Here is an 18,265-nt window from a genome sequence, read left to right as displayed (position 1 = left end):
TTAGCAAAATTTTTGCACAAAACATTTCAATGTTTATTGTGGTTTAAACAAGAATTTCTGTTGATTGAAAGGTATTTTTTTGTTTGTTTCTTGTTAAACAATTTTTTGAAATGACAAGAAATTTCTTTTTAGAAAGTTGTAAAGCTTATTAGGTAGAAAATAACTTAAATTTGAAATTTTCAGTATTCAACATAAAATAATAAAAATTTAATTTCATTTAAATCATAGTACTTACTAATTAGTTAGTAAATTGCTTAAAATAACTCTTTAATATAATTATAACTTTTCTCTTTGTTTTTCTTTAAATATTTTCTTAATCATTAATTATTTTCACTTTTTTGTGTTTCTTTCTTTACAGTGTGCCAATGTAATGGTCATGCACGTCGCTGTCGTTTCAATTTGGAATTGTATAAATTGTCTGGACGTGTATCGGGTGGTGTCTGCTATAATTGTCAGCATGATACAACAGGAAGATACTGTCATTATTGTCGTGAAGGATTCTATAGAGACAATACAAAACCGCTTAATCATCGTAAAGTATGCAAACGTAAGTAATGATTTTTATTTTTTAATTGAAAACTCGGAAGTAAACAATACAAATAAAATCACTATCGAAGAAATAGTCGAATCTAATAAGTATAAGCCTTTAGCATATAATTTTCTTAAAGGAAGTAAGAAAATCACACTAACTACGAAGTAAGCTTAGTAAGTTCAAACTTGAAGGTCTACTATGGGTCCTATTGGACAGAAATTTATGTACGAATTAAAAAGAATGACTTAAGCTTTTAGAAATCATAGTTGGTTATTTACATGTGGATAAAAGGAAATATACAGCGCCTAATATATTTAAATGCGAATGACCTACAAATACAAATTTAAAAAATAGTTGATGGCTGCTTATCTACAATTTTTTAAATGACTCTTTTGAAATGTTCTCAACATTGAGTACTGAGACTTCATAAATATCAGTTTCCCAAAAAAAACCTATCAACACAAGATGCGGAAACTTATATGATTTGTTAAGTAAAAAATGTTGTAATGTAGCAGGCTTTAGCATACTTCCAGCTTCCCAACCATACAATTTCGGTTAAAAAATTGGCAGAAAATACGAGAAAGTCCGTGCATTTTTTAATGAAATACAGGTTTGTGAGCAAGCGTGGCAGCCATCTTGCAAAAAACTTTCTCACATTCAAGTGATCATTAAAAATTGATACCACTGAGCCATGTGAGATGCCTATGGCTTCGACAATCAGTCACACTTTCGATTTCCGATCGGCCAATACCATTTCGAGATTTTTTCAACTGTTTCGAGTGTAGAGAACTCGGGATCTTCCGTGCTTGTACGGCCACAACGAAATTCAGTAAACAACTTTTTGGCAATTGAAATTGATAGTGCAGAGTTTCCATAGTACTTATCAATATTAGTCTTCCTCAAGTTTCACTGATATCAATGGCTGTTTCAAACTAAATGACGCAGCTTGTTCAGATTTTAATAGGAGTCAACTGACAGACGCCTATTGATAGAAGCAGTTTTGTCGAAAATGGAAATTTTGCGTTCATTTCTACCGGCAATGGTCGCAAAAGTTGATACGACTGTACTATCTGATGTTTAAAAGTACAGTAGTACCTCAGCGCACAGTGGAAAATTTTGGTCATTGATCAAAATCCTGTAACATTTGAATGGATGAGGATTTTTGTAAGATTTTTGTTGATTAGGTAGGACTTTAGCTTTAATATGTATTTATTAATAAAAAAAAGTTGTGAACGGTTAAAAATACATTTTTGTTTTTTTTTTAATTTTTATATAAAAGTAATAGTACTATAGTACCTTTAACTCACATATTTTTAGACCGATTTCAAAATGTTAAGCAATTATGGAAAGGCACCGATTCAAGTTTCAACGCTGTATGTAAATCGAGATATTTACACATTCCTATAGACTACGAATTATTTCCAGTTCGAACATGTCCGTTCATGTCATGTTTATTTTCTTATTTTATTTTAATTTCGCCCTATTGAAAAGCACTTACTACTTTTGAATATTATTTTGATATAGAACAAATATTTAATTTTTCATCTCAGCTATCGGCAGATTTAATCAATATATGTACCTGAAAGGGGCTTAAAGAAAATCACTGAGTTCATTGTGTTTAAATCTAAAGCCTCTGACTTCAAAAATATTTTTATTGACTGCCTGCAATATTCTGTTACTATTTATATCTTCTAGTAGTTTCCGTAAAACTGTCCTCCATTTAGGTCTGTTCATCCCGAATAGGTACAGATTCACCTTTCCCGTAAGCAGCTAATCGCTCTAGATGTACGACCTTCATTTTAGGTCTCAAGTTCTTTTCTTTCTGTATTCTGTACACCACGTCGTTTAATTTTTTAATCACCATGTATGGTACATCCCATTGGGTTTGTAGTTTGGGAGCCAGTCTTTTCTTAGGTTGTGGGTTATACAAAATATTACAAGCTGGGCTTCATTAACTCCGTCAGAATTCGCTGCTCAATGATATCTGACTTTCATTTTGTCGCTGGTTATTTTTATTCTTGGAGTTCGTTAAGGTCGTCTTGTTCCTGGCTAGAGTTTTCATTGTCTTCATTTATTGCTGAGGGTTTAGTACCAAATTCTTAATCGTCAGGCAATTTCAGATCAGTTCCAAAGACAATTTTTGCAGGTGTTCGAGAGGTGGAATTATGAAGAGCTGATCTGTATGCCAGCAGAAATTTTGGTATGTGTTCATCCCAGTCCTTTTGATATGCACTGACCACTTTTCTTAAATATTCCTCTAGAGTCCTATTAAATCTTTCGACCATGCCATCGGATTGAGGATAAAGCGGAGTTGTTCTAGTTTTTCTTATTCCGTATACTTAGCATATCTCCTTGAATACGGCAGATTCTAAATTTCTGCCCTGGTCAGAGTGCAACTCCAACGAAACACCATAGCGCCACATCCATTTCTTCACAAATACTCCTACAACCGTCATAGCTTCCTGGTTCTCGGTTCCAATAAAAACTTCGTTTTAACTTTTCTAGGGTTTTTGTCACACCAAGATGACCACCACTGAGACCGTCATGGAACTCTTTCATTACTTCTTTTGTTTTAGAGGACGGTACCACAATTAGATTTGTCACCGTTCTACCGTCAGTACTTTCCCATATGCGGTATAACCAGCAATGTAACAACTGTAGACTATTCCATAAGTCCAAATATAATTTCATCAGTGGACTTTCTGCGGATTTTTTATTGCGTGTAGGCCTTCTCTCTTCTTATTTAACCGATATTATATTCGCTAGTATTGGGTCACTTCCTTGCTCCACACACTAATTGTTACTGGAATCCGCACGTATCAGTCGAACATTAAGGACGCATTCCCTTTGTTTTCCCCTCTGTTTGTGCTCTTGGGTGCAAGGCTGTCTTGAGAGCGTTTTTCATAATTCCTTTCTCTTCCTTGCCATTTTCTCTTAATTGGAGCTTTGCAATGACGCTGATGTGATCGACATTACCACAGTTATAACCTTTGATTCTGGTCCTGCTACATGTTAATGACGCATTCCCTTTGTTTTCCCCACTGTTTGTGCTCTTGGGTGCAAGCCTGTCTTGAAATCGTGTACATGTTACCGTGTTTTTCATCATTCCTGCCTCTTCCTTGCCATTTTCTCTTAATTGGTGCTTTGCAGTTACGCTGAATGCGATCGACATTACAGCAGTTATAACATTTGATTCTGGTCCTGCTACACTTATCATATAATGCCTTTATAACTGCCTCTTTTACAGCGTTCACCATATTTCTCCTCTTCTCAGCAATAATTTCAAGATCTGTTACCTCACATCTTTGCTGTGTAGAGCTTATCTTGGCGGTTTGTTGTGCTAATGCGAATGTGAGAGTTTCTTCAAACAATGGCTTCATTTAGGCACATACCGCTTGTTTTACGTCAAGATAATGAAGAATCCATCACAAATGCTTCAATCTTGAATTTTTCTATCAACAATATTGATCCATAATTGTTTAAATTAATACGTTTGTTTGTTGTGCAAACGTGATAAATCCCTTATTTAAGTTATTTGATGTGATTTAAAATGATAAATAATTATAGTTTTGAAGAAGTGTGCTGGCGACTTATAGAACCTATTTTGGTACTTCGTATTAGGTTAGGTAATCAGGCAGCCGTCCAAAACCTTAGTCTCGTACAGCACACTTGGGCCCTTTGTGGTGCCTGAGGAGAAAATAGAAACAAAAAGAAAAGAGAAGTAAAAGAAGAGGGAAATCTATAGATTGAGTAGGAGTTTACAAGAGAGAAGATGAAAAGGAGAAACATATAAGTAGAAATTTGATGAGTAAGAGGAGAAGAATTCATGGAATTCAGCTAACGCAGACCACCATGGGACAATGGCTGGGTCACTATGAGGTGCAATTTCCAATTTGTTCGGTCTTATAAACCACCTGCTTTCAGTAATAAAGGCGTCTGTCTATGCACCTTAGTTCTTTCCCAGATAACCCTCAGATATTACTAAAGGATCGTTCACGTAAAATCCAGGCACGTCGATCACCCAGTGCCGGACAATTACAAAAGAGGTGCAGGAAATCCCATTACTTTCTTATAAAATATTTGGCTGGGTACTTGCAGTTCCTTGTAAGTAAAGCATTTGGAATCGGAACTCAATAACCTTGCAGATAATATAAATTTTTTTGCTGGTGTTTAGACCAACCACCTTCTTAAAACTCGAACAAAAATATATATTTATTTTGCAAACATCTAACACCACCTTCCAAAATCTTAATTAAATTGGTCTCAACAAGAATGACAAAAATTCCAAAATGTCATGACAAAAAGATACATTATCAACAGAAAATAATAACACAAGAATAAATTCCAGTGAAAAGTTAATTTAACAAAAGATTTCAACAATGCTGAACATTTTATCAAACACTCCCTTTCTTTCTACCTAAACGTTATATGTCACTATGATGACCATTATGATTCGTCAAATAAAATGCCAAAAATAAGTCAAAAAAAATAAATAAAACCAAAAAAATGTTTAGTAATTCATAGGAAAAAATTATTTTTTTCAAACACATAAATAATCTATTGGACATGACTTTCGTTATGGCTAAAGGAATTTGTAGCATTAAACAAACAAAAAAAGTTTTTAAGCGATTAAGGTGGATTTAAGTGGTATTTTTATTCAATAATCCAGCAAACAACAAAAATAAACAACTGCAAAAAGTTGCCTAAAATACTCATACTGTTTCTGTGAGTGTTCAGTGAGAACTATCAACTGAAACTTTTAGTTAAATTCCAATTTAATCGATTTTTAGTTTTTTTGTTTGTTTGTTTGTGTTAGAAATTTGGAATAGAATCTAGTGTAGCAATAACACGTTTGTAGCTACAAAAGTTTTATAATAAAAACATTAGCAAAAGACAAAAATAATTCTAAAAACTGGGTCTTTTGTATGCAGACACATACACCAGCACCGACTGACACTCTCAAACAATATAAAAAGCCAGCACTGTGTCCATCACCAGCATCATCGTCAGTAGCAGCAGCATGAGTTTAACCATTGGGACTACACACTCCACTTTTAATAGTCTATGAAGTTGTCTGTATTCATACTTCATCAATTCATTGATTTTTTTTCCACACTCTCCTCGTACTACCTCCCAATCCTGCTGTTCCTTAAATGGATTTTTATCCCAAACATTGTATTGGTGCTGGTGCTACACAATGTCCAGTGTGCTTTTGACTTTGACAAACAATGTCTCTCTATATAAAATCAAGCAAGAAAAAAGATAATTTTTGAAATTCTTCTTTTCTATTCATTATTTACATTCTATTCAGTTTAAGTTTGAGTATTTTATTTTTGTTTATTTTTTTTCGTCGATTCCTATTGTGTTTTTATGGCAGCATTTTGGAAGTGTTTAATAATAAACTTGATTTTATTATGGGAGTGAAAAACTAAATAAAATAAATATTTGTAAAAATTTCCAACGTCATTAAGTGGGAGTGTATGTGGCCAAATTAAGTAATACCTCAGCAGAGGTTTAAAGGAATTAAATGAATTATATAAATGTTGGCAAAGCAATCCAGATACATATATGTTCACATTAGATGTATAAAAGATATCCCAAGCCGAAGTCGTGCAAAATGCCCCAGATATCCAAGTTCTTTCTAAGTAAACCATTCAAAATATTTACTGTGCTGTTCAGTTTTATTTATGTCTAACTATATTTAAGATTTTTTTATAAATCTAGGCCTTTTCCCTTCTATAATACATAAACTAAATATTTTTTTTAAAACAATCACAAATTGCGAAGACTCTTATTTGCCTGCTGATACACCCAGAGTCTCTGGCAGGAATCGAACCCGCAACCGCCAGATTGATAGTTCAGTTCACAATTGTCTAGTCTATCGGGGCAGCTATATTGATATTTCATTAAAGAATTTATTCCTTTCCCTCACTGCCATCATTTAGTTTCTGTACACTTGTGTGTATTTGAGTTTGTGGTTTTTTGTTATATTTTCAAATATTTTATTTTGGCGGCATTTAATTCGTTTTATATCGTATCACCAAATTTATTTCATTATTTTTGTTGCCACTGTTCGTTTTAATGGACCTTTTAATTTTGTTTTTTATTTTCATTTTGCTAAATTAAATTTTATTTAGATAACAGCGTAGGGGTGTGTGCCCATTAAAGTGATTTTGGAAATATTTTAAATGTTTATAAAATTAGTTTTTAATTGAATTTAAATTACATTATTGCACATGTTTGGAAAACAATTAAAAAACGACTAAGATAACTTAAAAAGTTTTATGTGAAATGCTATAGAAAAAAAAGTAGTTGTTTAATAGATATTTAGGTTAAATGGAATTTTGTATATAGATTATGAAGAGTTAGGGTATTATTTTTATAAAAACTTATAAAAAACTAAAGAATATGCACCTGAAATATTTTTCTTTTTACTGCCATCCCTGGAAAATACTATACTCTTCTCATTATACCACAGGGATTGATGGTTCCACTTAAGTTAGATATGACTTTAATTTAATAGGTATAAACCGTTTCAATATCAATCTGGGTTATTATAAAGCGTACATTTAGTTCCAGAATATTCTTCGTTTGAGTTACTCCATAAAATCTTTATGGTCTCATTTACAATTGTTTACTCTCTGTGTCTGAAACGATATGAGACAGATTCTCCACAGTATTTTACGGCTGGTGGTTTTGAAGTTTCTATCTTCATTGAATTATTTTTATTTAGATATTTTACGACCCTCTGCAGCGATTGGGTGTGGGAAAAGAAAAAACGATAAAGATAAGAAAGGAAAGTGAAAGTGAACGAAATAGCAGTTCCCATAATCCCTTCAGTAAGCTATCTGATATCCCAAAAGAAAAAGTCAAAAATGATCAAACTTAAAATTTTATGAAATTGTAGCCTGCGACAATGACAGTCGATATGTTTCATAGTCTCAATCTAATCGAAACCTTCGCACATTATACATAATCTCGGAATGCTCTTGTACTAGCCCTTATTGTATACATATAGTACACTCTGCTCTCCTAGGATCGTTTGGTATAATTCAAATACCTTTTATATATTATCCTATAAAAGTGAAACATTTTTGGTTTTATCCCCAACTCCCTCAACTCCAAATCTAGTCCCGAACTTTGTCTCTCAAGTTCGACCTCAACCTTATTTCCTCTTATAGTACAGTTCCCCGGTACCCAGCACATCCTAGTATTGTATAGACTCAAAAGCCCACGTAGAGTTATTTTACTACCTTGGATCATTCTTCAAATAATTCAGCTAAAATTGATGACGAAATAGTCCAATCTACCCTCTCAAAACCGCCAACTTCACAACATGGAAGAAGAATTTTTGGTTGATTTGGAAATCAACCACTATATCAGTCAAAACTAAAATAAACACATTCAAGTCAAACGTTCTATCAGTTTTGCTTTATAGCTGCGAAACGTGGCTGACAACAACAGCACTGAACTGTAAGTTACAAGGTTTTACAAACCGCTGCTTGCATTACATTTAGAAAATCTGGTGGCAAACGTCATAACCAACGACGAACTATACAGAAATAGCAACATTGAGCCTATCCAAATTATTATTAAAATAAGAAAGTGAAAATGGATCGGGCACACTATTAGGAACGATCCAGATGAAATAAGCCACCAAGAAGAGTTCGGCCAAAGACTATAGGGAAAAGAAGCTTGCTTAAAGGCATCGAAAACAGCGGAAGAAGCTGGAATAAAATAAAAGTACTTGCGAATGATCGAAAATCTTGTAGAAATTTAGTAGAGGCCCCATGCTCTACAAGAAGTTAACCGGACAGAAGAAGAAGATTAGTCTCCTCTATTAAGATCCCTGTTCATATACCTTGACAAATCCGAACACCCTATATACAGTCTTAGATACATAAACACCATTTAGGTTGTATTACCGAATTCGAGTTCTGAGAGCCTAATTCGTACTCCGTGATTGGCGCATGAATAACGCCGTGGAACTTATGGCATTCGTAAAAGCGTGTTAGTTCTTCTCTGAACTATTTTGGAATCTTTCGATTTCGTGAACTGTCGAATCAGTTTTTTGTTTAGCCATCAAAGTACATTGCTCCAACCTCTGACTGTTAGCAGCTATATTTCCTCCTCACCTCCTCAGAAAGTAAGGCCATATAAACCAGCCTCTGTATGGTACTGCTTTCACCAAAGAGGTCTTTTGACAAGCCCCCAACATATCACCTCAGTTGTGTCGGTGGATATCCTCCGCAATGATGTTCAAATCTACACTAGGCAGTATCAGTCTATAGAGCCAGAGTCGATTTCGTCCAAACCCTTGGTCTCACTAAGACCGTTCCTTTGTCCTCAGCTCTACTTATCAGGATATCCCCCAGTCAGTTTCATTGTTTTCAACCTCTTTTTTATTTTTGATCATAACTAACTTACTTCGACTTCAACATCATTGCGGAGGATATCTACAGACATAATTGAGGTAATGAGTTGGGTAGTTGTCAATTGACTTTATTGGAGAAACCAGTACCACACAGAGGTACTGGAAACTTAGTTGAAAAGTAAGAAACTGCCTACTCAGGGGATGATTCCATTGAGACATTACCTCAATTATGTCTGTAGATATCCTCCGCAATGATGTTGAAGTCGAGGTAAGTTAGTATCAGTCTGCAGAGCCAGAGTCGTCCTCCTCCAAACCCTTAGTCCCACTAAGACCGTTCCTTTGTCCTCATATCTACTTATCAGATAACCCCTTGCTAGATTCATTGTTCTTAACCTAATTTTTTATATTTGTTCATAACTGATTCCCTAGAGTGCCAGTTTCGGACTATGCAACTAAGTTTCCAACTAAATTCTAATCCTCGTCACTGCTACCAGACACCTTGTATAAACTAGGCAGTCAATTAATATCTATGTAATGAAAAGTGGGAAAGTCAATAGAAGTTTAATCGTCCATCCTAGATATTATGACAAGATTAGGAACTTTTTGAAGCCAGAACGACAGAAACCACTTAAGCCCACGTATCGCGTCTAGATTGTTACCAAGGTTAATCGTAAAATTTGTAGCATTTCGCGATCAAAATATGGACAGGAGTTTGCCTATGTATCTTTAAAGTGTTTAATTTTTTTGTTATAGGCATTATCAGATTCTTCTATCAAATTGAAAGAATATTATTTAGGTCGTATAATCCCGTTTTGTTGATCAAAGTTGGTGAAATTTTACGGCGTTGGACTTTCATCTGTGGTATTTGCAGAATATATATATATAATTGTATGTCTAAGCACTTCTGTGAAGATTCTAGCAGGAACACTTCTAACATTGCTTTGTTGTGAAGTATGATTATTATGTTGCAGACGATAATTCGTCTTGGAAATACTGCGTAAAAATATTGAAGACTTTTAGCCCGATTTTCTCAATCTCTGGTTATCATTTTTATTGAGAAAATGGCGCTTATTATTAATTTGAATTACTTCAATTTGTTTTTAATATAAATACTTATGTTTTTTTTTTCTTCATTTCAGGATGTGACTGTCATCCTGTGGGTTCGACCGGCAAGACTTGTAATCATTTGAGTGGCCAGTGCCCCTGTAAAGAAGGTGTAACTGGTCTAACCTGTAATCGTTGTGCCAGAGGTTATCAACAGACCAGATCGCATGTAGCACCCTGTATAAGTAAGTGTCAGAGAAATGTAATTGTTTAAATAAACAAGAACACTCAATCTCAAATATACACATGACTGCTAAAAGCTTGAGAGAAAAAAAAACAAAACAAATATAACATACATCGATAGTCAGACAGACAGGCAGGCAGACAAACAGCCAGTCAAACTCTTTCAGTCATTTAGACAGTCACTGTTATAAAAATGCAATTTAATTAAAACTACTATAGAGACTGTTAGTGTGTTGGGATTTTTTTCTTGTTAATATTTAACAAAAAAATTAAATTTTTTATTAATATATTTCTGTTTTTTTTTTGTCTCTCTTTCCCGTTCCTTTTTTTATTGTGCTTTGCTGCTGATGCTGTTTGTTGCACATGCTATACTTTTAATTTCATTTGGGGCAACACCAAACAATTCAACTCAATACAAATACAAATACTTACTCAAACCATTCATGCCACCATCAACACTACCACCAATGACGATGATGATGATTTTATTTTATAAAATGCTTTAAATGAATGTTGGCCATATTGTTGTTGCTGCTGCTCTTATTGCTGCTGCCGTTATTGTTGTTGTACGACCCAATTAACAGAAGTGCCAACAAATGCAAATATGATACAAGCTGAAAGTGCAGCGGTCAGTGAATATAGAGAACCCACCCAAGCAGAGGAAATGAAAAAATGTAAGTTTCAAAAACAACAACGAAACAGATTTTATAAACTTTAATGATGATATATAAATTTTTATAACAAACCGAGAAAAAAATTTAAATGATTTTTAAATTTCTTTTTTTTTTTTCATTTCATATTTAACAACATGCATCAGATTGTGGCAAATGTAAAGCAACACCAAAAAAATTGAATTTAAATAAATTCTGTATGGAAGATTATGGTGAGTTTTTATTATAGCTTTATTACTTACAATATTTCATTTAAGAATTGTTATTTGTTATTGAATAAAAAGTGTTTACTTTTTAGTATGAATCTAGCTTCTAATATAATTTGTTTTGTTGGTTTTATCTATTTTCTTAATTGTAGCCATTCTTGCCAAAGTTATTGGCCATGATCGCGCCTCACAGGACATTAGCACTGAGAAATTCTCCATCGAACGACAAAATGAAATTTTCAAATACGAAATCAACATTCAAACGATATTCAAACGAAATGCCATGTCTGGCACCACAAGTTCTATGCTGAGTAGGGGACACATGATGTGGCTGGTGCCGCGTAAAAATTTAGAGTGCCAGTGCCCTAAAATTAAGTTGAATAAGTAAGTAGTAAATATTTACTAAGAAATTATTACAAAAACCTTTAATTTGACATAAAGTCTATATGAAATCTTTGATCTGCAATATCTAAATTAGCTCACCTTTGTCGCATTGCTCAAAATATGCTGAGGATTTTACATAGACATTATTAGCTAATAGCTATTCATCTTTTATTCCAAGACTTAATAATTAGTTGACAGCCATTTTCAAACATTCTCATTATCGAGTAACCTTGAATAAATTCTCGTACAGAAAAGACCCGAAAAGAATCGTATGGTTCGATGCAGAACCTCCATGGATCAGGAATAAACTAATTCATCTTCTAAATATCCGCCCTCGATTTATAAATCAGACTACGATCCATATCCCCAAGGAGGACAATAAACACAATCGGTGGGCCTCCAACTTCTCCTTGTTCTTATCATGACAAATTCTACACATCAAATAGTGTCCAATCTACACATGATAAATTCTACACATCAAATAGTGTTCAATCCACACACCTACCAAAACCCGTAGTTCATCCCCTACCATCGCACATTGGTGCAGAATCAAATAAATATGCGATTTCTAATCGGCTGAACCAATTCACATGAAATTTCACACAAGCATAGCAGAGTATCATTGGCAGCAGAGTTATAATCGCCTCTGTGAGTTTAGTCGCCAGTGTTTCGCTATCCCAATAGTTCGATATGCAGGAGTTCAGTTCTTAGTAGGGTATTCGAATTATTCGATTTTTCTCTTGTTCGAATAAAACGAATAATTCGAATAAGAAATTTTAACTTGTTCGAATAATTCGATCACACGTTTAAAATTAATCGAATTATTCGAATAATTTAAATTTTTTTTAAAAAGTAAAGCAAGAAGTTTTGTTGTCGGTTTTTTAATATTTTATTGTTAAAGAAAAACAACAAAAATAACGTTAAAGTTAACAATTCAAGTATTGATAATGTTAAAAAACAAAGTTCATCATTAAATTTTCAACAGAAATATTCTGATCAGATTAACTCCCGAACAGTCTACAAAACAATTGACTAGCAAACCCTCTAGTTTCCGTTTTTGAGCTATGCTTTAAAATATTTGAGCTAGTTGGACATGATCCTGAATTCAAATACAATATAAACGTATTAAGAACTTTTTTATGTCGTTCATTAATTCGGGTTTTAAATTGAGTAACTATTTTTTTAGTAAATTATTTATTCACTATTTTAAAATTATTTATAACAAATTGTATTATACATCAAGCTCTATCAACGTTGCCGAATCTTTGCTTAATAAAGTGGTCTTGGGGAATTACACAAATCTGTTCAAAGTTTGGTATCATTGTCAGTGAACGTGACTAATTTGATATCAGACAGTGCATGATTGATGTATTTAAAAATACGCAAAAAGTTTATTTTCATGTTAGACAAAGATGTCCAACGATGTTCAAAATCATGTATGAGACGAACTCCATGCTTTTCTTGCAACAAAACGTTAGTTTGCAATATTTGTGTTTATCATTCGATTTATTAAATATTTTGCAACACTTATGTACGCGGTATAACATCACTTATATACATATATGTTAAGATCATTGCATTCATCTATTTCAATGTAATCATTATAAATGCCATCCTCAATACCACTTTCGACGACCGTTTCAAAATCACATTCTCCATCACATTCAACTCCTCTTTAAGTTAAAATTTTGATTATTAATTTCGATTCTTCTATTATATTTTATATCCGTACCTTTTATTTTCATTCGTTCAAGTCCTAAGTTAAAAATTTTTAAAGATTTGTTTTTAGAATTGTAACTTCTTGCAGTAATATTTATATATTTATAGAAGGAGCTATCGGAACACTTATCTACAGTAATCGAAAGTCCCTTTGTCTTTGGTTATTTGTCGAATTTCAGAAACAATACCATTTTTGTGAGTCATTATTACTTTGTTTAAATTTGAAATTATGAAAAATTTCAAGCAATTTAATAAATTTAAATATATGTGAACATTTATTCGTTTTATTCGATTATTCTACATAAAATTGTTGGAATTATTCGTTATTCGAAAATGGCCATTTTTAAATTGTTCGAATAATTATTCGTAAGAAATTATTCGATTAATCGAACGATCATTAGTCGAATGAATACCCTAGTGCTTAGTATACAGTCGGCTTCCAATAACTCTGGAGGTATGTTTTCCGGACCAGGTGCTTTATTGGACTTCAGGGATTTGCGCTTTAGTTAGACTGTTGTAAAACTTCTCTTTCTGTTCATACTCCGCAGCGTCGGATGGGGTGTTCGAAATCTGGCCGATATGCTACGGTCTTTGTGGGCTTTCCATTCTGTCAGAGCTCCATATGCTTCTTTTGATAGAAGAAGTCCAACACCACTCTCTCTTCTTTGCTCCTCTCGTTTTCATTAGAATAGTAAATTTAAACCGTTCGGGTCAGGGAATTCACCAAAATCGGGCCATCTGGCCTCGGTTATCCCAAGAAGTAGGAGTCTGCATTTAGGGAATATGTTACTAAGCTGAGCTAACTTGCATGTTTCACGTAGTGTGCGTACATTCCATGTTCCATTTCATGATCCATGTTTCAGCTGAAGGTTGTAAACGGTTGGTTTTGCTTTATCACTGCGCATCAATTCTCCATGTTTCCCTGAAGGAACTTATAATGTTTTTATATAAATTTGAAAAATGCAAACTTGGTTTTTTGGAGTTGCAAGATTTGTTCCACAATAACATTTGCTATCGATATGTTAACGAACAACCCTTAAGTTTACATGGACATCCACTCAAGGTCCGATAGGCATTCGCCATTCTCGGTCATGGATCAACTGCGAATAGAAATTTTAAGACGTTCGGGGCAGAGAATTCACCAAAATCGGGCCATCTGACCTCGGCTGTCCCAAGGTGTAGGAGTCTGCATTTGCGGAATATGTTACTAAGCTGCGTTAACTTGAATGCATGTACGTACATTTCATGTTCCAATTCGTGATCCATGTTTCGTGTTCAATATTTTTGAATGACGAAGTTTTAAAGTGGCATATTTTTAAATCTAACTGAGATATTAACTTGAAATTTTCTTTATCAGACCAAAAATTAGTTTAACAAAGAAAAAATAGTTCGGAATTAATGTGTATCAAATTGTTCCTAATATTTGCAATCCTATTCAAGTTTTGATACAAATTTTACTTTTAGAAACTCAGTAAATATGTATGTAATAGGTAATAATTTTCAAAATTTTTTAAATTTGTAGTTCTAAATAACAAAATGTAAAAAACCTTGTCAAATGGTCAAAGGGAATCCAACAATTCATAAAAATTGGAGCGAAAATTCTAAAAATGGTAATTTTAACAATTTCACCCATAGGGTACACATTTCCTTCGGTGCTAGGAAAATACTTTGGGGATAAATAGGGAACACATCGGAGTTTCCAAAGCTGCTTTCCGTTTTCTGATCCCAGCTTTGAGATTTTAGAACATGTGGCCCAAATTTAAAATTTTGATAAAAAAATATGTCAAATTCCGAAGGGTGTAGGGGCGACATATTCGAAAAATAGGACATGTTTTTTACATCAAAATGTTCTTCTTAAAAATAGCTTACAGAAAAACATAAAATTTGTATATGTTATTAAAGAAATTTTTTTTGCCCAAAAAACAGCAAAAATCAACTATTTTTTGAATTTTTAAATTGAAAATCGTTTATTTTCGTTTATTAATGAAACAAAATTTGATTCCATTCGGTCCAAAAGTACGCCCTATATATTTAAGAAAGCGGACCAAGGTATGGCAAAATTTTAAAATTTCCATTTTGAGATGCCTATAACTCGGAAATTATAAGAGATAAATAGCACACATGTTTTTTCAAGACCTAGCCGAGCGCTTTCCAAAAATTTTACATGTCGAAGGTACCCTACTTTGAGCCCCATAGCACCACCCCTGAAGCATTTGTAGAGTCCATTTTAATAACTTTTCTTTTTAATTTTTCTGAACAAAAATATTAAAATTTGAAAAATCAAAATTCAAATTAATTGGTTTAACATAGTTTTGGTTAATCAGAAACGTCCATTACTAAATATATTGTCTCTGATTAATTGATTATTCGATTAATCGTTAAAATATTAGATTTCGGTGGAATCACATAAAATAACAAGCGTTTAATAATGTTGCTTGTTTATGGTGCCCTACTTTGAGACCCCGCATCACCACTCCTGAGGGTTATGCTATTCATTTATAAGACACATATTTGTATTCTGCCTACTGTGGATTATATAAATAAACAGAAATATAATTTGATTGTGCCTTTAACACCTTCAATTTAAAATGCTCAGATGAAGACACATTTTGAAGCAAATCCTTTCGGGACTTAATTCCTACTTAACTGACCTGTTAATCCAATGGTACCAGGGAAAAATGTTGTGGATATTAGACCTAAACAGTTTAATATTGTAAGAGACAGAGAAAACTTCTATAATAGAAAATAATTACTAAGTTTAAAAGATACATAATTGGGGTATTCACACGGTCTAGTATTTGGTCATATTGTCATAATGTCCTAATATATTATGAGTTTCAAACAAAACAGTTGTAAAATAATTAGACTATTCGAATTATGTTTATCGTTTTGTCATAAAATAATACTCTTTTTGTTTAAAACACAACAACAACTATTATATTAGGACATTATGACAGCAGACCGTGTGAATACCCCATATATTACTATATTCATTACAATTTCTAAACAATTTAAAATAAAATATTAAACAAAACTCTATTATTTCTTATTTTAACTTACAGATCATATTTAATTTTGGGACGAGACTCGGAGGCGGCACCCGGCTATCTGGCCATCGGTCCCAGTTCCGTTGTATTGGAGTGGAAAGATGAGTGGTCACTGCGTATGAAACGTTTTCAACGACGAGCGCGTAAATGTAGTTGAATCGAACCGGAAGCGGAATATGTCAGAGCGGATTTTAATTTCGTACATTTGGAACGTTATAGATTTTTGTATAAATTGTACAGTTTGCTCAAATTTTTAACTTTCTTTGGCATTATGCTATAATTAGAAACAAATAAATCAATAATATTTAATTAATATAAATACATACATACTTATATATATAAAAAAGGAACACAAACAAACACACACACACATATAAACAAATACAAATAATATAATACATACAAACATATACATAGAAATACTAACACTTACACAGAGATAGACAGATGTATTAAACAAATTAAAAAAAAATTAGCTTTTAAAATAATGATTTACATTTTTACGTTTAGTTTTATTATTATTTTTTCAAATTTAATTTTAAAGCCCAGATACTTAATTATTTTTACTACACACACTCATCACTCACACAAATAAAAGTGGAATCAAATTCAACACTCTCACACACATCAACACATATTGTTTTAAAAAAAATATTGAAATTATGGCCACAGAACAGAACGGAAAAAGAGAAGAATTTTTACCACAAATTATGGTTAAAACTAACGAGGGCAGAAGGATTAAAAAGCATTAAAATAAAAAAAAGAGTAGAGGCAACAAAATTTATATTCATGCATGTCTAGAGCTGTGTAAAATCATGGTTAATTAATTATTCAATGAAAATCCCTTAAGGGAATATAGAGAGATTTTTTGTTGTTTTTTAAATTTTTTTATTTTCATTTATAATTTAATTTTGTACTCGTATTGTGAACAAACTCGTAATAAAAGCGAAAAAACTTAACTTGATAAATAATTATTATTATTTTATTTTTTATTTTTTGTGTTTATTCGTCATTAACGTTTTTTTTATAATAATTATTGTAGTTATTATTTTGTATATTTATTTATTCAATTTTGCCATGTTTTTCATTTTCCCCAAATGTATTTTTATGCAAATATTTAAAATAAAAACAAGAATTAACATAATAATGATAATGGATATACATATTTGAAAAATACTTAGTTATAGTGATAATATGTAGTAAGAGATTGCGGTAGAAAATATGATGGTAGTAATTTATCACCAAAAAAAAATTAAGAAAGATTTAAAACAAAAATAAATTATGTAAAATCACAAAATATCATTGACATTTTCTTTTAGGCTGTGTTAACGTTTTTTTATTTAATTCAAAATTCGTTAACTTTAATTTTAAGATGAATCTAATTTATGTCTGTAATAAAAATAATAATAATAAAATATTTTTAATTAATACTTAAACTATCCAAACAAATCTTTGATTCAACATTTAATCATGGGGCAGAAATAAATTTTGAGATGACTAAATATAAAGAAAACAAGTAAGAAAGTATGGTCGGTCAATATAATACCGACGACTATATAATACCCTACACCAAGTAAATGAGCAAAAAGATTTTTCTTTTAAAATATCAATAATTTATATTCGTGAGTGATTTTCGAAATGGGCCTTATATGGGAGTTATGACCAATTATGGACCGATCACCATGAAATTTGGTCGTGCGATTTATGTCTGTATGGAAGTTATTTATGTTGAATTTGGTGTATATACCGACATTTTAAAGAGATTTATGCACGTTAAAGTGATTTTCGGAAGCGGGTCTATATGGGAGCTATGACTAATTATGGACCGATCGTAAAAAAATTTGGTGACATGAATTTTGTATATATAAAACTTATTTGAAGCGAAATTTGTGTATATACATATATAAATTAAACATTTATGACCGATAAAGTCCAATTTCGAGAGGACATTTGTATGGAGGCTAGGTGAAATAATCGACCGATTTCAGCCAGTTTCAATAAGCATGGTCCTTGCGCCGAAAAAATTATATGTACCAAATTTTATC

At 32.4% G+C, this 18,265-nt stretch overlaps 1 protein-coding gene across 1 annotated transcript in view; it reads left to right on the top strand.

The window, feature by feature from the left end:
* The window catches only part of NetB (Netrin-B), a 287,222-nt gene extending 269,553 nt beyond the window's left edge, over positions 1 to 17,669 (top strand). Inside the window, exons 2-7 of the mRNA XM_065508887.1 lie at positions 359 to 547; positions 10,046 to 10,195; positions 10,778 to 10,867; positions 11,011 to 11,076; positions 11,223 to 11,454; positions 16,236 to 17,669. Of these exons, the coding sequence (XP_065364959.1) occupies positions 359 to 547; positions 10,046 to 10,195; positions 10,778 to 10,867; positions 11,011 to 11,076; positions 11,223 to 11,454; positions 16,236 to 16,377 (869 nt within the window). The 3' untranslated portion in view covers positions 16,378 to 17,669. The remainder of the gene's footprint in view (positions 1 to 358; positions 548 to 10,045; positions 10,196 to 10,777; positions 10,868 to 11,010; positions 11,077 to 11,222; positions 11,455 to 16,235) is intronic.
* Positions 17,670 to 18,265: the final 596 nt, after the last annotated feature.

This window comes from Calliphora vicina, chromosome 4 (genome assembly GCF_958450345.1).
Source record: "Calliphora vicina chromosome 4, idCalVici1.1, whole genome shotgun sequence".
NCBI classification, from domain to species: Eukaryota; Metazoa; Arthropoda; class Insecta; order Diptera; family Calliphoridae; genus Calliphora; species Calliphora vicina.
Note: the sequence above shows the minus strand (reverse complement) of the source record. Positions and strands in the feature narration are given on the sequence as shown.